This window comes from Maylandia zebra, linkage group LG3 (genome assembly GCF_041146795.1).
Source record: "Maylandia zebra isolate NMK-2024a linkage group LG3, Mzebra_GT3a, whole genome shotgun sequence".
In the NCBI taxonomy this organism is placed as follows: domain Eukaryota; kingdom Metazoa; phylum Chordata; class Actinopteri; order Cichliformes; family Cichlidae; genus Maylandia; species Maylandia zebra.
The window spans coordinates 26,267,345-26,295,298 of record NC_135169.1 but is presented as its reverse complement, the minus strand read 5'-3'; the positions used below and the strand labels follow the sequence as shown (position 1 = coordinate 26,295,298).

General features: G+C 41.0%; 1 protein-coding gene and 1 long non-coding RNA gene across 2 annotated transcripts; one reads left to right on the top strand and one right to left on the bottom strand.

Moving 5' to 3' along the window:
• Window positions 1–17: 17 nt before the first annotated feature.
• Window positions 18–2,684, bottom strand: LOC143416178 (uncharacterized). The gene is made up of 3 exons (XR_013096554.1): window positions 2,471–2,684; window positions 1,292–2,351; window positions 18–622 (listed from the first exon to the last, which is right to left on the bottom strand). It is a non-coding gene; the product is annotated as an uncharacterized LOC143416178 (long non-coding RNA).
• Window positions 2,100–27,762, top strand: usp12b (ubiquitin specific peptidase 12b). Its single transcript, XM_004573402.6, has 10 exons — window positions 2,100–2,240; window positions 6,903–6,983; window positions 7,203–7,286; window positions 8,298–8,427; window positions 8,972–9,261; window positions 10,354–10,430; window positions 10,525–10,608; window positions 13,091–13,288; window positions 15,903–15,981; window positions 20,663–27,762. The coding sequence occupies exons 1-10, from the start codon at window positions 2,193–2,195 to the stop codon at window positions 20,762–20,764; spliced, it is 1,173 nt and encodes a 390-aa protein (XP_004573459.1). The 5' UTR covers window positions 2,100–2,192; the 3' UTR covers window positions 20,765–27,762.
• Window positions 27,763–27,954: the final 192 nt, after the last annotated feature.

Here is a 27,954-nt window from a genome sequence, read left to right as displayed (position 1 = left end):
CATTTTTGATTGTTAAAGATAGTCGCCATCACATTGAACACTCATTCAGTTTCACACAAGACTTTCAGAAGCTTTTAAAAATGTAAAAATGTACTTTGCCCAACTTTACAATGGTTACACGTGTTTATTTTGTTTGTAATTTCAATATTTCTTTTTAAATCTTTGCGTAAATATACAATTGACGTGATTATTTAAGCTATTAAAAATGCAATAGCTAAGAAAAAGGCTTTTACGATTGTCTGTTTAAAATAGATGTAATACTTTTATTTATAGATTAAGACATAACTGTGACAAATAACTACTCAGAACCACAGAAATGTTTTAATAATATTTTTGATTTTGAAAAGGGTTGAAAATAAGTGCTCGTATTAGATGCTAGCAGTGGAATGTAATGAAAGGCATTTTATTTCATTTTAAACAAAAAACAACCCACACGCTTTTTATTCCTCCAGCGGTTCTGACACAGGAAGCACCGCCCGCCAAATACAGCCTCATGCACAGAATCCAACTAACTTCAGTCCGTCTGAGTTGTGAGTAGGCGACCCTCCCTCTCAGCTTCCCCGAGTGGACGGCAGCGAAGTCAGACGGCGACACTAGAACCGGAAAACCACGGGTGTTTAACCTTCAAAATAAAATAAGAGTGTCAGTAGATTAACTCCTGACAGGATTTTAGTTTTCTTGAGTTGTGAGAAATAATTAGTGTAACTACAATATAAGTTAGTTAACTTGTCTAATTATGTGATTGCATCAAGTTTTGCAAATTTGTTATTCACACATCACTGTTTCAACAGTCGGGACCAAAATTTTAACAAAGAAACACAAACTAACTGGAAACCATAAAACAGCTCCACAACATGATTTTGTCTGCAAGCCTCTCCTTCGTCACTCTCCAAGCCCTCATCCAGATCACTCATTATAGTTCAGTATAGATTTTACAAGTCCACCCTTAAATCACTCTTTATCAAGCTCTTGGTGTAACTATAGTCTGTTTTACAACTTTCATTTTTGGTCTCATTTAAGTCTTCTCTTTCATATTCTAGTTTTTTTTTTTTAATTATTATTCATTTAATAATCAGGATACCTGTGTGAGACAATGTGGGTCAGATGTTATATATTACCAAAACAAACACAAAGTATCCAGAAAATATGAAAAAGTCAAATGTGGCGTATTAGATTTTAGTGGAATTTTTTTCAACTTCTATAAAAAATATCTACTGATGTTGATGCCAGCGGTAAGAGGAGAACAGCCAGACTGCTTCGAGCTGATAATAATGCATAGTAACTCAAGTACCTGTTCATTACAGCCAAAGTATGCAGAAGAGCATCTCTGAACAGCAGCAGAAGACCACACCAGGTGTTACCTTGTCTGATAAATCTCGATGACTGTTGCCATATTTGGATGGTAGCGTCAGAATTTGGTGTAAAGAACATGAAAGCATGGATCCATCCTGCCTTGTGTTAACAGTTCAACCTGGTGATGTGGGTTTAATAGTGTAGCAGGATATTTTCTTGTCACACTTTAGCACCAACTAACAACCATTTAAACACCACAGCCTATCTGAGTGAATCCAACATAAATTTACATTTGTGCATGCAACTCTTGTTTTTAGAAGTCAGGGAAGCTGGAGTGCCCTGATATTATTATGAATGCAATTTGCACTAGTATCTAGCACAATCTCAGTCTTACTATTCTATTTGTTTTTATTATAAATACAATTTTCGCTCCCTCTCACAGCATAAAGCCCCTGCTATGTACCTGTGGCACTCTTACTTTTACTAACTATGGTGGTTATTTCTAGTAGACTGTACCATTTTTTTTATCCTACTACTGTCCTCATTTTCCCTCAATAGAGTCTAGCAGCTAGCTAACTTGATAGCTAGCTAGTACTGTACAATGATAGGAAAAAGAACAGCTCTAAAATACATTATTTAAAGCTTTCAAATGGCCAGTGAAATTCATGCCCAAGAAAAAAAAACAACTTTTGACCACACCTGTAAACCTGCTTAACAGTAAAGGATACGTTAAGCCATTTTATTTTGAAAATCAACCCCCTCCCCGGAAGCTCCCTCTGTCGGTCCGTGTACTCTGACAGGTTTATCAAACAGGGGCAGAAAGCTCTTTCGGAACTCTGCAGCCGCAGCGGCTCTGATTATTTCACCATCGGGGTTCGGTCCAACATGGCGGCTTACGGATGGAAATACTGATGACAGTCCGAAAGATCGCCTCGATTTGTACGATGGTAAGAAGCCGAATCCGGTGCCTTTATCCGCGGGGCGTGAATACGCTGCGCCTCTGTCCGGTCCCCCCTCCCAGGGACGCTAGGCTAGTAGCTGCTCCGCTAGCCTGTTCGCTAACCTCACAGACAGGACAACATAATTAAAAGAAGAAAAAAACATCAGTCAGTCAGGGTTTCTCGGGAAAGTTGTAGAGCCTGCGAGGAGCATCAGTTTACCAGTGCTTATCCTGCACCTCTGTGTGGAAAGAGGGAGAGGAGCTTCACGGGGAAACAAAGCGTGTTTTAACAGCCAGCCTCGGTTTGTTTACGCGGAGAAGGGCGAAAACTAGCTAGCCTAGCATGCTAGCTCTCACGGCAGCAGTCTCTGGACTCGGCTGGATAAAATTTACGGGCCTTCAAAATGACAAAGTTGTTGTTGTACCATTGCGTATGTAAGTCAAAGGTGTGATAGGCAGACAATGGGCGGATGTAAACAGCTCAGCCAGCTGACTGCTGCCTGTTCATGTGTAACTGGTGGAAAATTTCCAGCAGTTCCTGTCATGGGATACACCCTGGATGCCCCCCAACCCCCACCGTGAACCTGCTAATAGTTTGGCTTTACTTCTATAAAAAAATAAAGAAGCCTTCAACAAGGCAGAAGAGTCCGGACAGTTTAAAGGAAACCAAAGTTGTTGGGAGTGACTGTGCATTTTCTTTTTGCTTTTTTTATACCGCCCTCTTTATCAGATCTGGAGCCATGTTTACGTTTGCACATGTAATGCTTTGTAAGGAGTTAAATAAGATTTCCCCAGACACACTCCACTCGTTAAAGAGAAGCTGTAGGTGAAAACGTGAGACATTAACACTGCCTGGTTTCCTGTTAATGTGACCAGCTCTGCGTTTGCTTCAAGCTTAACCTCTGACTGTAACTTGTCCTGTTTGCATGTGCTGCACCTTTCAGAGGAGGACAGATGGTGATACAGATGCTTTGGAGAAGCCTGCTGCAGTCTTTGTCAGTCATTTGTTGTTCCCGTGTGTAAGCTCTTATCCAGTGTTTTGTAACAGCCCAGCATCTACGAGACAGGAAAAAAAAATAGTTTGATTCGTCTCTGCTACCTTTGCGGGCTACGAGGTGCTGGCCGGATGGTGCTTGTTTCCACAGAAAGTTGATTTGGTCGTATGGAAAGTGCGAAAGCCACAAACAAAAGCTGCACAAGCCACAGCGGGGCACGGCCGAATTCAAGCGTTCGTCTGCCTTTGACGTGTGAGGCGGAGGACCTTTGCAGGGTTCAGAGCGTTGGTGTTTCCACAACAGAGCAGTGAAGTGCATCTTTGAAACAAACTGCCTTTGCTTCCATCGAAGGTGGATTTGTATTTTTAAAAGTAGAAGCTTAAATTACTTATTATTTACACATTCACCTGACAAGCAAAAGATCCTCTGGTTTGATCCAAAGAGGGACCATAAATCCCCCTCTGTGGCTGTGCGTCCATTGGGGGGGGGAAAATCAGCCAAATTAACATGCAAGGCTACAGAGGCCTAATTGTGAATAAGGGAGCAGCTGAGAGTAGCACTATGTGGCCAGAGTATCGGGAAATTTCAAAAGAAAAATAATTATTTAATCTAACCTTAACTGAACCAGGATAATATGGTGTGAGATTTAAAAAAAAAAAAAATCCTGTCCAATCCATGGCAGTTGCGTAGACTAGTAACACGCATGAACATGCACACAGCTAAGCTCCACGCGATGAAGCCTAAAACCTCAACAAACAGGGTTAGTAATAACTGAACCAAACTGTAAAGTTTCAGTTTAGTTTACTGAGATTTCAATTAAAAAAAAAGTACCAGGGTTAACCCTGGGTTAGCCTACATCACTATGGTAACAGATAGTTCGAGATTAGAGATTAACAGATATGCCATGACCGCCTGCTGACTTGTCAATAGTAAGTAAATAACGTTACTCGGATTGTTGCACTGTTTGGTAGTACAGGACCCTGGTCCAACTTAAACCACCTTAAAAGTGTATTCAGGGAGAGCAGCTGCTTGAGGTCTAGTAGGTAGATATCGATATATTTGTAGTTCAGTGTGAACTTTGAGGAGAGACAGAAGAAATGAGTCTCGTTGTCACGCTTTATAAGAAAAGATGGGAGCAGATAAAACCCGTTATTACACACTCATTCCCAAAGTTACATTCCGATCAGTCATGCTTACATGCCTGGTCACCACTCAAACACTAATTTTGAGCTGGGAAGATTACAAAAAAAATCCGCAGAAATAAAGGAAAGAAGCTTCATTTTCTTTTAAAACGCAGCAGACGCGGCTCGTCTCGTGGACTCGAGTTATTTCGGAGCACGGGGGCAGGAAAGGGCAGACAGACTAATGCTTTCCTAGCATCCTCCCGACCGATCGTCATGATTAACAAACCCGATCGGTGTCTGACAAAACAGCCACTTAAGAGTTTCCACTCGCGCTGTTTTCTAACAGCCTTTCGTGCTGCCCCGACTTCACTTCAACTTTCATTTCCACCAGTGCAGGAAGTGCAGCTCGTTTCAGAATCGGCATAACCCAAAAAAAGAAAGCACGAGTTAATTAAAATGTGTGATTTCAGAGCACGCTTAGACCGTCTCACTCTGCACGCAGATGTTTGCTGTCGTCTTTGTTTGCCTTTCTGAGATCAGTGAGTTTGTTTTTGTTTACAGCCCCGTGCTGCTCGGGGGTCGTGTTTGTCTGTGACTTTAGAAAGCGTTAGCAGCATCATCATCATCATCATGCCCCTCGCCTCGCACTGTTTCTCCCCGCTGGTGTAATTTAATCCTTGGTTTCTAGCAGGACTGCAGGGTTATATGTCAGTGTTATTCAGAAGTGTTTTTATTGCACTGTCACGTAAACACAGCCCTGCTTTCACATCCACGCTGTGCTACGAATCTGTCAAAATGCACTTCACATAAATGCAGTGCTTCTTTTAAAAAACATTTATTCTACTGCAGCTCAAACACAAAACAAAATCAACAGGGCAGTGCTTTCACTTTGTTATGTTACTTTAAGCTTCTTTGCAGGCTTGCCCTGAGTGGAAGTATAGAAGCAAAATGCACTGCAAAGAAAACAGCTCAGCTCTCAACGGGGGGGGAAAAAGTCATGTTGAATATCTATAATATGATATGGACTGGGTAATGTGTGAGGAATGGAAGGATGCCACATCAGGATCGACCTACAGAAAACTGTGGGGTGGTAGAGTTGTGTAAGGACGTCAGGCTCTCAGGCCACCCTCATGAAGTCTGTTTCTGATTGTTTGGTGAGAGACATTCACATTCTGCTGGAGGTCATTTTGTAGCTCTGGAAGTGCTCATTCTCGCAATGGCCGACCTGGAGGAATAAGACTACCTGTGTGACCTCTGTAGGGTCCAGTTATGGCCTGATGACGATGGGGGTTCAAATTTGATTAATTGTGGGATTAATCAATGTGGGACTAATGTTTCAGTCACGTTAAAGCTATAAAAACAGGGCTACAGCCTCGTTGCAACAATAGAAATCGGTGGTTGCTCAGCAATTGAAAACAGTTCTAGCGACCAGAGGTGTGGAACACCCTCAGCTTGCGGGTCACCACAGTCACAGAGCAGTTGCACAGCAGGTCTCCTGGTTTTAGGCAACTTGTCTCCAAACAGTCAGATTCAGGCAGTCACTCTTGCTGTCTAATTGACAAACACAGCAGTCGGCCTGATTCAGCTGTGCCAGTGCAGTAGTGGGTTTGACTCGACCAGTTTGCAGCTGGTTTTGTTCTGGTTATGCTGCCATGAGCTTGTGTCATTTTTGTGGTTAAGTTGTCGTTGCAGAAGCTACGTCACAATTCGTGGAGGGATTTTTAAAAATGTTTTAAATTTCTGCCTTAAATCTGTGACGTTCCGATCAGACTCGTTTGCACTAGTTTGTTAACTGACGTTAAGTTTTGAGCAGCTGTGACACAATCAGTCCAAGGGTCAACTCGCCCCCGTTCAGTCACAAACTGATGGCAATAAAATAAGACTGCTATCTTGATGAATAAAAGTTGCTTTGACGACCTGGGCGGCCCAGTCTGTGTAACAAATACTTCAGAGGAAACGAGACTGCTAACTTTTTGCACACATTGGGAATAATTGTGGTCATGTCTTTGAGCCTAAAGTCCCGAGTTCTCGGTGTCAAGAAGGCATCTTCTCTTTTTACCTGGCTAGATCGCCATGGTAACTAATGCTGAACACAAACTGGACCGCAGCAGGTTATGTTCAAGTCATGCAACACTATCCCTCTAGATTGACGGAATGTGTTGCCCTCACTTTAGTCAGCTTTCACATTTTGGGTATCAATAAAATTGCTTTTCAGCATGTTTTTAAACGGTTACATATATGTAGATGTGATTAATGGGGCTCGTCAGTGTGCAGAGGAAAATAAAATGCAGAAACCGAGGATGTGAAGTGAAAAACAAAGCTGCAGCAAGCAGATGGCTGAAAGTCCAACAGAGCAGAGAGAAAACAGAGCAGGAAAAACTGGAAACTTTGAGGAGGAAATTAGGACAAAGGAAGTTTTCAATGGATCATTTTTCATTAAAACAAAAACACTGACTGCAAGTTGTTACACATCCAAAATAATATGAAAATGTTCAGGAAAAAATAAATAAAACAGTCATTCTTTTCCTTGTTTTAATTCTTTGCTTGCAGGGCGCCAATGCCTCTGCCTTGGAAAAGGAGATTGGACCGGAACAGTTTCCCGTAAATGAACACTACTTTGGCTTGGTTAATGTAAGTATCTGGTGGTGGCCGTGCACCTGTTTACCTGCTGCAGACTGCAGAGCACAGCCAGCAGCTACTAATCATGTTCGTCTGTTTGAAGATTCACACCGGATGTTTAGTTGTCAGGCCACTTCTTTAGCACTGCTGTGGCTTATTTGGTGTAAACGAGCAGAAAATGTGCCTTCCTCTAAATCCCCTGGCCTTCTCTCTGTTCCTTTTTCTTTCTAGTTTGGAAACACCTGCTACTGTAACTCGGTGCTGCAGGCTCTGTACTTCTGTCGACCGTTCAGGGAGAAGGTGCTGGCGTACAAGGTAAGTAATGAGAGACGAACTGTTGAGATGAAACCTGGTGCCCTGACAGAATGCACACACAGCTAAATGCCATATTGATATGATAGAGAGTTACACGTTTAAGTTTTCATAAAAAGCAGATGTTTAAATTGAGCCAAATCTGGTGCTTGGTTTGTGGTGCAATGGTTCTCATAGGTTTTCATCTTGTATACCATTATAGCCATTTGATAGCCTCAACTTCCTCTTTGAATGTGTTAATTTGAGCTTATTTGAACTCATTTGTATTTGGATCTGGATTTCTTAGAAGCCTTCCTTTACAAATATTGACTTAGTTGCTGCAGGACGGCTATCAAACTGCAAAATTACACCGGGGCTCCACAGCCTTGATTTTATGTAGGACCATAACCAGAATTCAAACAGCTGAGTGAAGTCCTCTATTGCAAAAAGATGTGACGCAAGCAGTGAGTGCCCTCATGAGTGCAGACTGACTAAATTGCACGTTGGCAGTTAATCCCATGAGAGTCTCATGGGCCTGTCCAGAGGTTGCAAGTGTTGTGTACTCCACATCTGGGCAACCAACTACTAAAATTCAGTGAAATCACGGAGCAAACTAGTTGCAAGGAAGTTGTCATCCTCTTTTGACTCTGTTGTGATGGAGCCATAAGATTGCTTAGTTTGTCAACATTTAGAGAGAGTTGGGGAATGGCTGCAATCACAGTAATGTAAGATAGTGAAGGATGTACCCTCCTCGATTCAGAGATGGTCTATCTTGTAAATGGCCTCCTTGCCCCCCCCCCCGCTCAAACCAGCGTTCCTCTCTGTCCAGAATGTGCACATCCTCATCATTGAAAGATTTAGGTTAACTGACGATTCATTCATTCTTTGCTATAGTTCACATAACCTGACTTCCATAGAGTAGATCAAGTATCAAGGTTCAGGCTAGTGTAGTACCATAAGATAATGTTAAACTATCTCTGAGTTGCTGAGGCCTTTACAGCGTAACGTTGACTATCTCCGTCTTCTTCTCTTCAGGTGCAGCCTCGCCGTAAAGAGTCCCTGCTCACCTGCTTGGCTGACCTGTTCAACAGCATCGCCACACAGAAGAAGAAAGTCGGCGTTATCCCGCCCAAGAAATTCATCTCACGGCTGAGAAAGGAAAATGGTGAGTGACTCTGCATGATGCTGAACTTTGTTTTTTCTTTTTTCAGAAAGAATATTCATTGAGGTCGAACGCTTCGACTCTGCAGCTCTGCCAGATTGTGCAGCTGCTGTTTGTGTACGAAATAAGAAAAAAAAGTCGAAGTAAAATCCGAGACTTTCCTCCGTCAGTCGCTTGTTTTAACCCCACTTCCTCTCACTATTGACGAGCACAGCTGAGGCTGGCGGGGGAGAAAGGGGATGAGGCAGATGGAGTGGGGAAAGGAAAAGAATGAGAGGAAGGGGAGGGTTATCGCAGCTGAAGAAATATAATTGTCAGCCAGATCCTGAAGGGGAAAGCAGATGTAGGAGAAGACGACAGGCTCCTGATTTGCTATATTTCTCATTGCCAGCATTCTGATTGCTCTTTATTCTTTGTTCTCTTTTCTTCTCACGTCTGTTATTTCCTATATTCCTCTTTCCACTTCTCTATTCTCACGCCTCTATATATCTTTATGTTTTCTGTTTATGTTTCGTTCTGCTTGCTATTTTTATTTTGTTCCTCTCAGAGCTGTTTGACAACTACATGCAGCAGGACGCCCACGAATTCCTCAACTACCTTCTCAACACCATCGCTGACCTTCTCCAGGAGGAGAAGAGCCAGGAGCGGCAGCAGAACGGAAAACTGGTTCAGAATGGAGGTGGAGGAGTGGGAGGAGGGGGAGTAGGAGGAGGCAGTAGCGAATCAGGAGGAGGAGGTGGAGAAGTGGAAGGAGGGAAGGAGACGCAGCAGACCTGGGTGCACGAGATCTTCCAAGGAACGCTGACCAACGAGACGCGCTGCCTCAACTGTGAAGCTGTGAGTGGCTCGAGTACTCGGAGTTTGAACTGCAGATCAGTATAAGAAGATGGGCGTGACTTTAAACCTGAATTCTTTTTAATGGTCAATTAAAGTAAAGTCTATGGAGGAACGGCCCTCTCATCCAAATCCTATAGTAGTTACGTTTTCCAGGAAGTCCAGACTGTTCCCTGATTGTTCCCTTGTCAAACAGAGTGTGTATTCTGGAGTGTTTGTGAAGGCCCATGTCTTGTGTATCTGTGACTGCCTCCAGCTGGCTGTAGCACCAAAATCAGTCTCAGCAAATCATATTCTTAATTGTCCAAGTTCAAAGTCAGGCTTTCTTTGTGTTATCTGGTTCTCTAAAACCTGAAACCCCAGTCAGAGATGATGATGGTGTGAAGAAGTATGACGATGGGGGTTATCAAATTTCTGTGTTAAAGCAGGGCTTCCTGTGGGCTCATGTGAAAACCCTTCCCAGGTTATATGACTCTTCTTCTGCACAAAACAATCCCTCCGAGTGTCACGTCCTCCAGTCAGAGACATGATCAGATGACTATAAAATAGTGTCAAATCTCCAAAGAACACGAAACAGAAGAATGCAACAGCATTGCAAATGAGATTAGCACACAGAGGGGCAAAATAAACTTTTGAAGTTAAATATTTTATCACCAAGCTCAGTGCTGCTGTTTATTTGTGATGACTGCAAACTGTTGTGGTTCAATCAGTGGTTTCAGTAAGGTGCAGATTGACAGCTTGCCCATATTAAATAGAATCAATATGACACTTAGAATAAGCTGTAAATAAACAAATCGGTGAAAGCATCACACTTCCAGATGATTTTAACCCAAAAGTCTGGACCTGCGTTCAGTCTATGTTAGCGCGGTGTTTTAAAAGAAGAGCCTGTTGTAACACAGGAAACTCGACCCAGCTCTCAGCAAGCCATTAATCTGGCTTCTAGACTTGACTACAGGTAAAATCTGTGTGAGACACTGAGTATTAATTTTTATCTTAATTTTCCACTTTGCTCGTTTAACCGATCAGGTCATTAATGTCGTTGTCATAACGACACACCATGTGACCTTGGGCGTTCGCCCTTTGCTTTTGTTTCAGGTGAGCAGCAAAGACGAGGACTTCCTGGATCTGTCTGTGGATGTGGAGCAGAACACGTCGATCACGCACTGTCTCAGGTACGCCGAATTTATTAGCGATCAATAAATAAATAAAAGAACGATTAAAGGATGCTGGCTGATCTTAGTGACGGCGTTTGTTTCTGCTCATCAGGGGCTTCAGTAACACAGAGACATTATGCAGTGAATACAAGTATTATTGCGAGCAGTGTCGCAGCAAACAGGAAGCCCAGAAAAGGTGAGTGACATCATCATCACGTGACTTTTCTGATTTTCTTTCATCACCTTTTGTTTTTGCTGCCTTTAAACCAGCTCTGTTACTTGACCTTCAGATAGCACACAGAGCTCTTACCAGGGAACTCTTTCACAAAGGCTTTTCCCCCTGATTGTTAAGTGCATACATTTCATGCTGTAGGATCTGCTGGTCTCAGCAGGTTTTCAGATGGTGCAGAGAAGCTAATGTAAACAGTGAAATCCAGTATGAAAAGGTCTCTGACGGGCCCTAAATTAAAAACAAGTGCCAAAAATGTGTTTCTTTACTTTATTGTGAAGTAAATGAACATTGATGGCATTTCTGATGATGCAGGATGAAAATACTGAACGTTTCGTCAGCTATTGCTGCTCACAGGCAGCAGCATTTCCGAATGTAAGTAACTGCAGGGCCTTTTACATCCTTTATCAATGAGCCGCTGCCATAGACGACATGCTGCCGACGTCGAAGTCTGAACTGTTACCATCAGGTGCCAGCAGCAGCATTACAGTAAAATATTAGTGGCACAGCATTATTTCCAGTGACAAAAGCATAACTTTTAACCACCTGCTTTTCCACCGTATAACCGCGTCAGCTATTTCCAGCCACCGTTTGCGCTTCATGTCATGTGGAGCACGGCTAGCGAGCGTGTCAGCGATGCACTCAAGAGAGTGTGTGTGTGGGCTTGTGTCGTTGTCGTGCAAAAAATCCTACTTGCTTTTTTTGCTTTTTTTTTTTTTTTTGCAGATTATGAGTGTGACAGGCACTCTGGTCACTGCGAGCAGTCATTATGCAGTTCAGTGTGTCCTGAGTGTGTGTGCGTGTGTGTGTTAAGCATATCCAAGATTTCGCTGTAATTTTTTTTCCTTCTGTTTTTGTACACAACCTGTGGCGACTCAAGTACATAAAGCATTTTGTTGACATGGAAAACTCTCGCTGAGGTGGTCGAGTCGGACAGAAAATCATAATTGCAGCTTTTGAAACGCCACGCATTTGTTGAACTTTTAAGAAAAGCTACGTTTGTCACTCATTACTAGACTTTCCATCTTGGCTAAGCTCTGAAATAAACCCAGCACTGATGATAAAGCGGCCTCACAAGCTCACGTATCAAACATGGTGCAGTTATAGGGTTAAAGAAGAGATAAAAGCACATCTCTAGAAACCACAAAACCAACTTGTTCAAAAGTAATTGATGTTGGGAGCCATAACTGCAGTTAAATTTACATTTTAATTAGTTATATTCTTAGTGGTGGTAGAAGCACCTTCAGGCATAATCGGAAGCTCTTGGGGGCATGCTTGAGGTTTTGTTACACGTAAAATTGAAACGTATCAGACAGTCTTTAACCCTCTCGAGGCAGGCGTTGCCAATTTGCAACAGTTAAAAACTAACAACCTGATTACCCCACATACATATTTTATGATTTTTTTTTTTTTTTTTTTTACTCAGAAGTACCACTGCAGGACTTGGTTGTGCATTAGCAACAAAAAGTTTAATTTGAGCCTGAGAGGGTTAAATAAACTGTAATTTGTTCAGTAAAAATCTAAGACAAGTCACTTTCTTGTTTTTATTCCATCAGAGTTACATCAGTCTATCATCGCTGAAGCATGAGCTCGTGCATGTTATCAGCTGACTCTGTTCACTGCATGATGACCAAACACTGGTTTTCCATGAATACTGATGTTTGAGTTTTGATAAACCCGGCGCTGACGGTGCAGGGCTGTAGTGCTTTGCAGACTGTAGGAGCGGTTATCACAGCCTGTAACTGTCACACAGCTGTAAGTGCAGTACAACCACTTGAAAGTTTCTCTGAGTGGACAAATTTGTTCCATTAGACGGTACCCTACAAACCACATCTGATGTTGCTATAGCAACCATTGCCTTCCTGTTACATTCTGAGAAGTTCGTCATGGGCGTCAGTCTAATGCGAAGTCTATTATTAACTACTGAACAGCAGCTGGACGTCCCTCTGTCAGTGTTGCCCTTTGATATGAGTTTCTTTTTGTCTTCTTCTCTGCTCGCGATGGCGTCCGTCATACGGCGCCACATTTTGTTTGTTTGTTTTGTTTTGTTTTTTTTAAATACGTACCATCAAATGTTTTTGAGAGCCCGCTAAGTGCACCAAGCACCATCCATTAGCTTGAAAGGCCCATGCTGACACCAGCGTCTGCAGCGTGCAGAGCAGCACAAACGAAAAAGGTTCTCCCAAATTAGGGGGAGGAACACAAAACGTGCTCCTCGTTCCTGACAGGAGGTCTGTGGACTGGCGTGGAAAGCTTTCAGCCTCTCGGTTTTTGTTGGGGAAAGATCGATCGTACTTTTTTGTGTTTCTGCTTTTTGTAATTTCGAAATGAAAAGGTTCTTTTTTCTTTTCTTTTTTTCATCCAACAATTCAGTCTTCAAAGATAAAGATTTTTCTGCTCTGAAATATATATATTTTAAATCAATATTTCTCTCATCTCTCTCACTCAGGATGAGGGTAAAGAAGCTACCCATGATCCTCGCCCTCCACCTAAAGCGCTTTAAATACATGGACCAGCTGCACCGCTACACCAAACTGTCCTATCGCGTTGTCTTCCCCCTGGAGCTCCGCCTCTTCAACACGTCCGGGGACGCAACCAACCCGGATCGTTTGTACGACCTGGTGGCTGTCGTCGTGCACTGTGGCAGGTAGAGTTTATTGTTTTATTTCACTTTAAATTTTTTGTCTTGAACTTGATGTGAATGTTTGCAGCTGCATGAGTGGAAGACGTGCAGTAGAGCACAAACTAGTCTAGTTTGTGTTGTATGGTTAAAAATGAGCAGATCAAGCTTGTAAACAGTCTTGTTGAAATGAGTCATTTAGTCTTCATAACAGTCCGAGGAGCAGACATTGTTCACATTATATGTGAGTAATTTGCTGAATGATTATAAAACCATTTAATACTTATCAGAGTTTTAAGTGTTTCTATATTGCATATAAATAGCACCCCTCCCCCAACCTTTTTTTTATTCTTATTTCTTTTTTAAATTTTGCTCCAACAAACTGCCGACATTTCAGTTTCCAGATCTTTCTTCTGATGTGAACTCTACTTATGAACCAGATGGAAATAAGGCTTCATTTCAGTTTTGTAACCTTTCGTAAGCCGACCTTTATCATCATCCCACTGTGTTTTTGTGAGGGTGTGTCCAGTGAATAATGCGATTGGGCTTTTCCATGTAAAATAACAGAAAGGTTTTTTGTTTTTTTCCCCTTGTCACTCATTAAATCCTCGCTGTTTTCTCAGTCTTTCAATGACCCAGACGTTATACTGATGGTATAAAAGAGAATGTTTAAACATTATTTTCAATTGCAGTTGAAGAAACTGTTCTCAGCCCTGACCTCGCAAACATGGGGAGAACATGCAAAATCCACACAGAAAGACCTCAGCCTGAACTCAGGACCTTCCTGCTGTGCGGCAACGGTGTTAACCACCGTGCTGTTCATTACGCCAAATTTTAAAAGACCGAGATGTCGACCATGGAAACGGTCACCTCAAGGCTTCAAAACACGACTTCAAACACTGATGGATGTCATTATGGTAGCTGTGGTGTGGTCAATCACGTTAAATGCACTTGGTAGTATTACGGTAGTGTCAGATGTTACAATGTAAAACATTTATAATTTGTACTACCCACATCAGCTTTATCGACTGTATGTACCTGATCTAATGTGTTGAGGCTTGGGTTTTCTGTTAACAGCAAAATTTAATTAACACTTCACCTCCAGGGGGCAGCATATCAGTAGATGTTTTCACATAACGCACTGCTATTTAATTTGAGATATTCTTTCTCTCAAGAAGCTTTACTTTATGCTTTAAGCTGCCACTGTGCATAAAAATCAGCTACCTGGTTAAATAAAGGTAACTTTATTTAATTAAGTAACTCATTGCGCCATCTTGTGGTTGAAATTGGCGTTGCCCCAAAGTCCAGCCTAGTTGATCTTCAGTCGATATCTTTGCAACACAGTACACAGATATTTTTGTATTGAGTCACAGCTGCTGTTTACTCACATTTTTATGATGGTTTTAATTGACTTTGGAGTTTTTTAACAGTTTTAAATTTTACAGAAAGTTCTTTTAAACCTGCAATTATGCACTAAATAAAAGGATATGGAAATATGTTTGGAAACATCTGGTTTTAAGTAATTTGTCTCTTGATTCTGTTTCAGAGGACAGAGGGAATATTCCTAAAGTTATTCGGGTTTTTTTAATTAGAAAATACTTTGCTCATTAACTCATTCATCAGATATTTATTGGATAAAGATATAAAGAGGAAATAAGTCCATGTGTCCCTGTAAACACTGCATTGCTGCGGTTCTCCTCGGGCCGCTCGTTGTTTGAATCGGTGTCCATTGGCTCGCTAAGTCCGGTCGGCCGATGAGTTGACGTCAGCTGATGTGTAAGCGAGCATGTGCGAGTCATTAGTCACTCGACTATGTTCCTCCTGCTGATGAGATGTAATCTAACACTGGAGCTTTCCTCAGGAGGACAGACGTCCTGGATAAACACAAAGACTGTCTCGTGCTGTGCTGCGTGTGGATGTGAACATCTTTCTAACAGCAGCGTCGGTTCATCACCGATGTTTTGGTCTCTTTTGACAACGTGAAACAACAAAAAACAGCAAAACATTTTCACAATAAATGATTTTTTTTTCCAGTTTTTAAAAAATAATCCATCTCTGACTTTGCGAAGAAGAAGAAGAATTTCTTTAAAATTTATAGTATTTATAGGATGAGGAGTTTATGTAGGAGTAGGTAATAATGTTCTTAGACTACACATTTTTCAAATCAGAGAGCTCATTCTCTTGACAATACTTAGTCAACAGGTAATACTATAGTTTTAAATAGATCTAATTTTCTGTTATTTCTTTATTATCAGTTTGATCTGAAGGTCAATCTATTGACCTTGAAGGAGAGGTCAGAGGTCAAATGTTGCATTTTGTTTTTTTTAAATGTTGACAAAAAAACAGCACACTTACAAGTTATCAGGCTTTTTGTCAGTTTGCCACCAATAAATCATTAAGAAGACCTTGAAGACTTTACTGGATGTAAGCCGAATTGTAATGGATTGTTAACATAACCCTGCTCGACACCCCCACAAAGTTTTATCAGAATTCATTCAAAACTTTTCCAGCTGTCGTGTTTAACACAGAATGACCCACAAACACTACCAAAAACAAAACCACGCTGGCAGTAAGGATGATGAGCATCATCATGACTCTGCTGTCTTATTTCTTAATGCGTCTCTGTGTCTGTGCCCTGCAGCGGTCCAAACCGCGGACACTACATCACCATCGTCAAGAGCCACGGCTTCTGGCTGCTGTTTGACGACGACATCGTAGAGGTGAGAAGCGATCTTCTGCATTTTACAGGAAATCAGACGTCTATAAGTAGCTTTCTCTTTTTTTGTGCTGTTACAGTGGCAGATGCTCACATTAATCGTAGCCAATAAAACTGCAGAGCTGGAAATGATCATAATGAGTCTAACAGACCCCCTTAAAAAGACCAGATCGGTTTAAAGGTGGTAAAACAAGTGTGAACTGTTTAAATTGAGCATCAGCGTTTCAGCTCACATGAGACTGAGCACCCACTGAAAGATTAAAATTCCCATCTCCACATAAGCTTCCCATCTAATCCAATACCAGACAGGAATTCCAGGCTCACAGTCTATCCTGGCTCTCCCGAATGTTTTGTCTGGACTTCCTGCAGCGGGCCGACCTGCATACCTGAGCCTGATGAGGAGCTGAAATTGGGTTTAGCGATGGGGATAAATGATGACGGGTGGATAAAAGTGTCCATTAAGGAAAAAAGATGAGAGATGAGAACATACCTGCTTTTATTGGACATTTATCTTTCTCCTTTCTCGCTCATGGTCACCGTGTACCTTCTCTTAATTGAATCATTACTCATCTCAGTCGTAGTATTATAAACTGAGATGACCTGCACTTTTTTTACATTACAAATATGAGAGACTGCTTCTCTGTGTGCTCCAGCCCTCATTCCTCCTTTAATTTTCACCGTCTCTGAGCAGGTGGTGCAGACATAGAGGCTGTTATTTTGAACTTTTACACAGCAGCTAATGATTTCACTCCCCCCCCCCCCCCCCCCCCCCTCCGATGAGTGTGGTTGTCATGAAATTGCCGTTCTGCTGATTACCCGTGTGCTTCTGCTGCAAAACCATCTGCTTTCCTCTCTGATGTGGCGACAGCGGAGGGAAAACATGGCTGTCTACATAGTAACAACAGTCTGACATCCTTGGAGCGTGATAGTGCTCAGCCCCCGTTAAACGGTTTCCCAGCTCCACTCAGCACGCTGTCATCTCAGTAGCTGACATGTCAGCAAGGAAAAGACGCAGCACTTTAAAAACATTAAATAACATGGTGACACTTTGATGAACCATCAATCCAAACAGGGAGATCTGCCAGCATCTATATCCCTGCCATACAGGGAGTGCAGCTCTGCTAAGTTTGCAGTGTGAGCCGATGGCCTGCTGTAGCTCTTTAGCCACTGGCGGCCCGCCACATCACGCGGCCTAAGCTTCGGCGTGCTGCTGTGTTTCAGCGAAGTAACCTTTCAGTCTGATGTTTTTCTTTCTTGATGCCAGAGGGAAAGGTATGGCACAGCAATCAAACTATCAGCAGCTCGCTGGCTGTGCAGTGGTCACGATGAGGCGTTCCAGAGCTTGCTGACGTTTAGTCTGTAGTTAGTGGTAAACGAGACACTGATCTGCAGATGTACAGTCTCAGCCAGTGTTAGCGTCCTTCATTAATTCTCAAATAACCTACGTCAGGATTAGTTATTTTTATTAACAGTGTTATTTACAAGGAAAAGGCTTATTTTGCTGCGTCCCTAGATGGGATAGGCTTTCTGTCGTGTTCGGAGCCTGCTTATGGGGGGGAGAAAAAGAACTGTGTTTGCAGTAGAAGTTGGTGAGAATGGTCTCTGCATATGTACTGTATTTTGTTTTTGTATGTAACTGTATTCTGTTACAGTTAGCGTTTAAAGAGGTGGTATTTAGAATACAGTTACTTTGAAATAAAGGGATTACACAGCAGTCTTTTCCTGTTTCATATATTAGGCTATGCCCTTTCAGCAGAAATATTTCTGCTGAGAAATATTTTTAAAAATTATTGTTCAGAAAATGATATGAAGGCAGTAGGCAGAGTGTTATAGGCATCGCCCTAAAGAATGTAGCCTCATGGGCAGTGTAGTCCGGTTGTAAGTAAGCTATTAAGACTCGACTACACTATATTTGTGTTTTCCTCCGAATCAATAAGTTCCGTTGGAGCAGCCTTTCAACGCCTCTCTCTGTCTCTCGCTAGCAAAGTTGACCCAGACAACAAAGTAAAGCTAGTTTTTGGCTACGAGCCCGACACGAACCCGACGTATTAGCCAGAGGCCCCTTTGCTACGGTTCAGAGCTGCGGACCTGTTTTATATACGCGCAATAGTTTTCTATACGAGGTCGCTGCAAAAAGTGCAGCCTTACCTAATGTCCACCCTACTGTTACTCATTAATATCTATTATCTATTAGTATTTAAAACTCTAGTTGGTATTGGTATGGCGATTAACCTTCAATCCAAAGTAATCCAAAGTATTCAGAATACGTTACTCTCATTGAGTAGCGTAACAGAATACGTTACAAAAAAGATTTTGGGGCATGTAATCTGTAGTGGAATAAGTTTTAAAAGTAACCTTCCCAACACTGTACATCAGTTCCAACTGGATGCTGAATGAATTGGTTCGCGTTAGCCGTTGCAAGACTTTTCTATACAGTTGGATAAGAATAACTGACACTATTGTACGGTGGCTCTGAGAGTTCACATGCACTGCAGCTTAACAAAACACCTACAAATGGAAAAATGCTGCAAAATTACACAAAACACAAGGAAAGTTGGATAAAACACAACAGCATATATAAAAATATATATTTTATATAATATTTTTTTTAAACTTATGTTTGTTGGGTTGACCTACAGCGATGACTTAAAGCCACAAAACTAACTGCAGTTTGTCCTTATTTTTTTTAATTGTGTGTGTGTGTGTGTGTGTGTGTGTTTGTTTTTAACTTTACCATTTTACAGATTTGTGTAGTTTTCTGTAGCTTCAAGCAGCTTTTTGTGGATATACACACATCCATGTTGTATCACAGTTAATTAGCATAATCGGAGGGAAAAAGTATAAAGTTCTAGTTGTATATAATCATCTGTTTTAAGCTGCTCAGCCTTACTGCCTTATACTAAAGGGGTGGTAGAAAAAGACAGAAAACGAGGCATGTAGGCATCTACAGTCGGGGTGCACTTTATGAGGTGAAACAGTATACTTTAATGCAGTTCAGGACACCTGTGCCCCCAAAATATTCATTTTTATGATGCTTGTAATGTTTGGTTTTTCCTTATATAGTCACACAGGCGTTGATTTGGTTATATTATAGCACGAGAGGTCACAGCTAGTGTTTTAGAAAATACTTTCAAGCATTAGGAGGTCATTTTAAACACACGTGCTCCTCTCTGTGCATTCGCAGTAGCAGTTCAGCCAAATCAAATATCTAACGTACACGTTATTTTCCCAGTTAGAATGGTTTATTTTGCTTTAAATCTCCTCGGCAGTAGGAGACATCACCCTGCTGTTTGCAGGAAAGAGCTCAGTCAGTCATCAGGGACTGATGGTTAAAACTGATATAAACTCCACAGTATTTTTCCACTACAGCGGGACTTCGGCCCGCTCAGACATCTGGTCTGGAAGATTCTGCTGAGTCTGCAGAGAAGAAAGATTAACTTATTTTTTATGGTTTGTGGAGATTTAATCTGCATGCCTCTCTCTGTTTTATATTTTAGCTTGAAGTCTTTTTCTGATAAGTTATTTTGATCCCTTTTTGGCTGCTTGTTTCTGCCATTTGCCTGTTTCCTCGTGGAACTCAAACTTATTTAGTTTTCTACAATTATGACGCCGATATCTTTCACTCCAAAAGTGCAGCTTTTGTTTTCTAGCTCCCATAACTTTACTTAACCCAGAAAACTGCTGGATTGAATAGGAGCCAGACAATATTCATCAATTATCAATATAAGCAAGACTAGATGTGCTTATAATAGGGTATGTTTCAACCACGGTGGAAAATGTAAAACGAATTTTCAGAGACGACATCCAATAACAAAAGATGTAAAAACCCCTAGAAAAGCTTAAGTGACATTCAGAAAACAAGATAAAATGAAGATAAATAAAACAGTACAATAAAATAAATAAATGGTAATTTATTTATTCATTTTGAGAATTGTGCACACAAAACCTTCCATATAAACATATTGTTTCTTCGTTCCTTATTTATGCACACATTTACTAAAATGGCGCAAGTAAATTGATCATTTTAAACTGCACTTTATTAATTCTCACATTTTATGACTGGATCCTCGTAGAAACTCTTCTTCCCACTTGTGCATCTTTGCAGATATTTGGATAGTTATTTTGAAGCCTCTGTCCAAATGAATGAGGAGAGGTGCCCTAAAAATCATGGTCAGAAAATGCAAGAAACTATCATTCAAATTATTATTATTTATTTTATTTTTTTTTTAAATGCCTAAAATTAGGTAACTTTGCAGAATAAGTTTCGTAAATATTTTTTTTCCTTTCTTTTTTGTAAGATATATATATTTTTAAAACTGTTATATGACATTGCATTTTCATTTTACGGGGCCGTCGGAATCATTGACGAAGACAAATTCTTGTGCTAAGTTTAATAGACTACAGCTGAGTTTGATTCAGTTTAATAAAATATAAAGTATCAAAGTTTTAACCGGTGAGAGTTACAGCGTCTCATTTGTCCATGTGTATACTCTTGTTTCATCATGGTTTCGGTCCTCTTGTATTAGTTTTTATTTAGTTATTGTCTTTTGTTTATTGGGGGTGTTGGAAACCTATTGGCCAGTGAAGTTAACACTGCTTTGAAAGCAAAAACAAGGAGAACCAGATCCAGGTTATTACTGTATCCTGATACGGGTTCTAACCTCTGTTGTCGTCTTCTCTCGTAGAAAATTGACGCGCAGGCGATCGAAGAGTTCTACGGTCTGACCTCGGACATTTCCAAGAACTCTGAGTCAGGATACATCCTGTTCTACCAGTCGAGAGACTGAACCAAGGCGGTCGTAAGTCCCCAACAGACTGTCACTCAACAGAGGGGGGAGGGGCTTATGGCAGCCACCTGCTCCGCCCTCACTTAAGTATCCAGGCTTATTTCCTGTAGGCGGAGCTGCACTGGAGTGCCACTCGGGACGGGTTGAGACGTGTGCGGCAGGTCTTGTGACAGCCTTCTGGATTACCGTTCAAATCCTCTGTGTCCACACTGCTGCAGCAGAGCACCTTAAAAATATATTTAAAAAAAAACATCCACTAGAACCCCCCCACTCCCCCACCCCCTGGCAGATTCCACAACACTCGCTTTGCACTGTGGGCAGACTGACCAATCCTGACATGTGGAGGACGAGCAGGAGAAGATGATGCGGCATAACCAGCTGTTTTGGGTGCAACTGGTGTCGGGGGGTTAAGGTCCGAGTCGGCCTTTTTTGTGGCTTGTTGCACTGACACGCAACTCCCCCAAAGATTCCTTTAACGTCCCACCTGTCACAGCAAAACCACTGACACTACCTTGTAGTGAGTGAACGGCTTGAATGTGAGCGCGGCGCTTGGATGATAGTTTGCGGTGTTTTGTATAGTGAAGTTTTGCCAATCGCGTCCTGCGCAGTGTTACAGGCGATGGTTGAAATGGAAACCAGCCACCAGGGAGGTGCTGATGGAACTGAAATGTTCCCCACACTCATGAGTAAGGCTCTTTGTTTCAGGTTTAAAATTCTTAACTAAAAAAATAAAGAGAAAAAAGTGAAACCCGTTGACCAAAAGTACAATTTGCAGCTTATATAATTTTTTTAAACAACCCTGTTTAAAGAAAAGAATACTTTGCCACATGTTATATTTTTTAATCCAATCCTTTGGATCACCAACAGTCCTGTTCTAGATTCCAGAGCGTCTAGAGTGTCTAAAGCCACTCGTGGTGCCACAGTGGGGGAGGGAAAAGAGCTCAAAGGAAGTATTTCAACAGCATAAGCTAATTTTTAAAATGCCAGCTTCTCATGGTTTTGACAGCAAGCACACGCTCCTTTGCTCTCGAGGATGTGTTGTTGTAACATGTCTGACTTTTTTAAAGATGCCACAATATGCACATTTGTACTTTTTCTTTTTCTTTTTAAAGGGACGCACTATGAGACTAGTGCTTTTTTTCCCTTTAAGTCAGCTCTGATATCCACTTTACACACTACACGACACGCAGTGTCGAAGTTTGTCGAGTTTGTCTCATGTGCTTATGGATGCCTCTCTGCGCACACACGCCTTTACCCTTCTACAGCTGGTTCATCTCGCAGTTTCAGCCACGCCAATTTTGACTCTGGCTTAAGTGTTTTTCGTGCAGCTGCAGCTCTGGCAGGCAGTCAGGTTTTTACATAACACGTTTTCCACTCCAGAATCGTAAATTGCAGCCTTTGGTAACGCTGAGTGATGCTAAAGGTCTGCGGATGTGATCCGCTGATGCTCGGCTACACGGTTTATTTTATTGCAGTAAGACCGTCTCTTTCGCATGTTTGTCTCGGCCGCTTTTAAATGGCTTCCCCTCCTCAGCATCAACAGCAGCTTCAGCTTTAGGGGCGAAGCATCCTGTGAGATGAGCTGCATCGTGGTTATCTTACTGTTTCTGAAATGCTCATTAAATTGCAGCCTGGGCTAAATTGAGTTACTTGAATGTTAGCGCTACTCTGGGCAGCTGATTGAAGCTAATTAATCAGCTGAGCGTTTAGTGATTCCAGTAAGTAGTGCTTCAAGTGATCACATAACTGGATAATTTTGGGCAGGATTTCTTCTTCCTTAGTTAAAAAAAAGAAAAAAGTAAAACTTGCATATGTAGGTAGGTTAGACAAAAAATGATTAACTGCAGTCTTCCTTTAGAGGGGTAAAAGTGGGTTACATAGTAAAATTCATAAATATAACCACGATTTATGTTTACTTTCTCTCTTCTAATTTCAGATGATATTACAGATGAATGTGTTTGTGTAGATTCTCGGTGATGTTGGTCTTCTCAGCTTTAAGGAAGAAACTGCACTTATTCATGTCTAAAAACAACAACTACTTCCAAAGGGTCGACCCCCCATTAGGGGTTAGAAACCTGAGAGACACCTTTTGCATTTAGAACTTTTTCAAGCTTTCTTTACTACAGATTCATCTTAAAACTGCTGACAGGCTCTGCTGCCGTCTTAGTGGTGCTGAATTCTGATTGGCAAGGCTTCAGTCACACAGGCCTACAGACAGGTCGGTGATTATCTGGTGACCAAAAGTTTATCCTCCAACCAGTTGGCAAGTGGTTGCTTGCTTTTGCCAGGGTACTGCATCCAAAACCTCCAACTTGTGGTCGCTTTATCGATATTTGACTTTAAAGGTCTCGGTTTTCCAGTTTGCGTCACACATTTTGCAGTTGCTGTCGAGTATTTTGAGTCCTTTAATGCAAACTACCGGTCACCATGGCAACCTGCTAGCAACCAAAGAAATCGCAAGGGGGCATTCGGTTCAGCGCCGTATACCTCTTTGGGACCAGTTCCATGCTAGCTACTGAGAGCAAACAACTTGCCAACCCATCTAGGAACATACAATTTTCCCTAGCAACCAGTGGTTGCCAAATGCCGCCAGCTGGTCTCTAGGGCTGTGTGTCCAGTACAGTCACAGAACACAGAAGTGGGGGTTTTTTTTCTTCTTCTTTTTTTTTTTTTCTTTCTTGTCCTTAAAATGTCTGAAAGTCCAGCGTCACATCTTCCAGTTGCTTCCAAATAAAACTTTCGGAATATAAGATTTTAAGGGTCACAACATGTTTGACACATTTTCTTGCATACCTGACTGCGTGTTTGAACTCAGGTCTTCAAATTACTGCGTTTCTCTAGTATGATGAAGACCAAATATTTAAAGATCTTAAACTTGCCAACTTTGAGAAACAGAATTAAAACTTACAAACAGGGTTTGATTGAGTTGATCTGAGGAGAAGCAGAAGCCTTTTTAAAGCCTCGGTCTCGCTTTCCAGCTGTGGGTTAACCCTTTCCGCCTCCATTATTTTCTTAATAATTGCACAAACCAAATATAGTTACACTTTTTTTTCTTTTTTTTTAACCCGAGTTTAGTTATTTTGTTGTATATTTTACACTCCTAAGCTGATAAGCCTCCATGCTATCACTCCTTCGTAACAGAGCTACAGCAGATGCAAAGCGGATTTGGAAAAAAAGCTCTATGCAGCCTTTAAGGTGTTTATATTATATAGCTGTTGAGTTTTGAATGTTAACATGTACAGTCAAATTAAAAAAATAAATAAAAAATAGGGCTGCTGCTTGACCTGTGACATGTGGATTTTGGGTGCATCGCAATACGGTGAAGTCGCTGTCTCCGCTTTTAAAACTGACAAGCACTTTTAAATATTTGTCAGAAAACTTGTCATTTTGTCCTTCAATCGTGCAATTTAGTGAAAGTAACAGCATTCATGCTTGTGGCTGTACAGTGTTTTCACTTTACCACAACCTGGCACAAAGCCCTGACTCCCAGAGGTAAAAAGTAAACAAATGTAAGGGAATTCAGGTTGAGTCTTGAAGGCGTATCACATCCCCCAAAATACTGCAAAGTAATTTTCATTTCTTCAGAGAGTGATTTAAGTGCTCTGAAAAGTGACACTTTTTATCATCATTCAGGTTTTATGTCCGTAACACAGAGCAGCCAAAATATGTTACAAAATAATGTGAGCTTGTGGATTTCGCTCTCTTTGTTGCATAAGCCTTTCTCTTAGTTCTGCCAGCATGAGAAAGTTTAAAGTTGGACGTCGTGCAGCCAGAGCCCTGGCCTTAACCTGCTTTTTCCAACGCATTCTCATCCAGATGCATCCTTTACACACCAGGTGTCCTCTAGCTTTGGTGCTCTAATGCTATAATGGCCATGTTGAACACAAAAGGAAGGAGGAGACCCTGTTTTTCACCCAATATGGACCTTTGTTGCACACTGGTTAGGTTTAGGTGAGATTTAGCCTGTCTAGTTTGCATAAAGTTGCTTTCAGCAGCGCCTATATTATATTTCCTCAGTATAAAGCTGACGTGTGTCTGTTAGCTCCGGATGTTGCAGAATCCTGCAAAATATGGGTTATCCAACCGATCAAGTTATCTTGGTTTCAAGGTAATAGCAATATGACCAATCTAGATCGGGTGGGTAAAGTTAAATCACTGTCAGCCTCTTCCAAAGTCATTCTGTCCATTTATGTTACATAAAACTACAACTACAAACAGTTTAACTCAACAAATACCTCATTTGGCTCAAAGTTCTCAAATCTGTGTAAACGACTGGGAGGAGATCGAGCGACTTCCTTGACGATGCATCCGAAGCACTTCACTCAATGAGTCGAAGGTTCAAAGTCAACACTATATCTCTTTCACGTCTGTGCTGCTCTTTAACTAATCAACTTAAAGGAAGTAATCTACATTAAAGGAAAGTGTTGCGCAATTTTTATGTTTCGTTTTTTCTTGGGGGCTTAGTAGTTTTATAACTTTCGGACATCTGAAGAAAGTCGTTTTTGGCTGCAAATGACTTGAAACACCAACAGAATCTGTGGACTCTTTAAGTTGCGTTCATACATACCAAATGATGTTTATATTGTTTTTATTCCTTTTCTTTTTTTTTTTAAATAAACAAAGTGTAGGTGTACTCAAGATGTAAATAAACACAGACAAGCACAAAAGCACATTATTAGGGAGATGGAAGTCCACAGATTCAGCTGGAAGCCTTTCTTTTTATTTTAAATATGAGAACCAGAATTCATTGAAACAATGTGTTGGATGCTTATGTTGAAGCAAGGCTCTTTTTATTTAAATATTATTATTATTATTATGAATGTCCATGTTAACGTTTTTTCCTTTGATGTTCTGCATTGTTTTTATTTTTATGTATTTTACTAATTTTGATTGTCTGCTGAGGCAGCTCTGGAAATCTGAGGATTTATTTTGATCTAATTTGGGGAGTGTGAAGTGAGAGATGTGTACATAAATACAGATGTTATTATTGGAATATAAATAATTGCTTGCTTGGAATAATCAACAAATCTAGATCGAGAATATTAGTGTACGTTATCTCTCAAAGATACCTTTCTTATGGTTGATGTCTTCAATCTGCCTGGTGCTTTAAAAATTGCAAACCCCACCCATCTGGCACACCGGGCAGACCAAAACAAACAAACCCAAATATATGGAATGGTCACAATGGAGCTGTGAGTTTATTAACATACACTCACTTTATAGACATTCTCTTATTAGATGTTGGTGTGCAAAAAAATACATGACTGTCCAAAACCTGATATGCGATCACAGTGTTAAAGGAAAAATCCACTTTAGGTTACATAAAGGATTAAAATAAATCAGCAGCTGGTGTTGGTGTTTGTTTCATTTTGTGTTGTCCTGATTGTGTTTGAGTTCTAATGATGATCAATGTTTATAAGAAGACAGAAAAACGACTATACTGGATTGAGAGAAACTGAGGGAGATGGTATATATTAGTATTGAGCTTCAAGTAGTTCCACTGCAAAGGTTTCACTATATTTAACTTTCACATTTATATGCTTGACAGCAGAAATTTATAGATATTGCAGATGCCGTTATTATGTCTAATGCAAAAGTTCTCCACATCTTAGGTAATGTGGAGCTTTTTAGCTAAGATGTGGGAGTGGTTGCTGGAGTTTGCCGGCTGTCGATGGGTGAAATCGGTCACAAAGAGATTATTACACCAAAAACCACTTTGTTATTGCGTTGGGTTTGGCAGATTGCCGTGGTTGCACAAAATATGGCCGTCTATTTGCAATCACTAACTGGAAAAAGTGTGCAACCATTGTTCACCTTGAAAGTTAAAGCTGTGCCTTATGTCCTGAAACTGACATGTTTCCATAAGCAAATCCAGTCAACTTTGAAGATGACCATTCTCCGTTTCACTATCATTCTGCAAATAGTTGGCAAATGTTTGCAAACAAGTTGGCTTCTTCCAACCAAAGCATTTGCAAGAAGTAAAACACCTGTCAAAGTTTTGAAGAAATATCTTAAAAACTTGTATATTTATATTTAATAGGCAGAAAACAAACTGAATTCTTGTTTTTATACTCAAATTTACAGACACGTAAAAATACAGCAGCTGTGGCTTAACCCTTACATTCGGTGGTAGTCTAATAAATTTGTTAAGCACTGTAAAATAAAATGTCATCAGCAAAGAGTGGAAACCTTGGAGCTACACCTTCAATTCCAAGAGTATTAAAATATTGTCAGAAGAAAAGAAGTGGAGAGACAGAGGCCAGTTTTTGCACCCTAAAATATAAAAAGTTCCTTTTAGAGAAATATTTTCATCTGGTCATTTTTATTATTGCTTTTATTGTTTTATAGATTTTATTAATCTAAAATTAAGCATATACGTCAGCGAGTAACAGAAGGCAGCAGTCAAGCATCCCCTGTGTGCTTTTTGAACAGCATTATGGGAAATTGATGAAATGCAACAGCTTTTGTTGGTGTGGGGGAGGAGTCAGAAGCACCGACGGACAGCTACAGGTGGATTTTTCCTTTAACAGTTGTCTCTTCAGAGCGTTTGGTCGTCCACATCACTCCCCTTTTCAGTCTCGCCAAATAAATGTGTTTAACCCAGTATGTGACGGACATACAGTGACTGAATGCATCATTAACACTCCTCTAATGTATGTTTTTAGTGTGCAAAGTAGCAGCAGCCTCACCGAGACCAACACTGTTAAAATGAAGGTCAGGTAAACACAAGTAAGGGAATCTGCTTTTTAAATGGTTGCATATTTTTGTACCAGCTGAACACAGGAGGGTTTTTTGTTCATGCAGAGTCTGCGACTACAGACTGATCTGAAGGACCAGTAACCAGGTTGTCCTCTCGGTGTTTGTATTTGTGGGGCTGCTGCTGTCTGACGTTCATTCTGAATCCGTGGAGATGCAGTGAAGTTTGGGAATGACGGCTGGTTCTGATGGTGTCTAAACTGTTCGAAATAAAACACAAACTGGTTTTGATGATAACTCAACTCTGCTCTCAGTCTCTTTCATTGAGAATGTTTGACTATAGCGTCTCGTTTTTTTAAACATACATGCAGAAAATAGGAGGTAATGCAGCTGTGTGAAAAACATAATCGCATCTTTGCTGGTTGAACAGAAATTAAGAGGGTAAGTAGCAGCTAGATGCTCGTAATCTAATGAGTTGGATCTTTTCAGGATGA

What these genes read in the sequence shown, in the direction of transcription:
- usp12b (XM_004573402.6), top strand. Translation starts at nt 2,193, where the DNA reads ATGGAAATACTGATGACAGTCCGAAAGATCGCCTCGATTTGTACGATG. An exon ending in GTCGTCGTGCACTGTGGCAG is followed by an intron (nt 13,289 to 15,902) that starts GTAGAGTTTATT and finishes TGTGCCCTGCAG; the next exon opens with CGGTCCAAACCGCGGACACT. An exon ending in TTGACGACGACATCGTAGAG is followed by an intron (nt 15,982 to 20,662) that starts GTGAGAAGCGAT and finishes CTTCTCTCGTAG; the next exon opens with AAAATTGACGCGCAGGCGAT.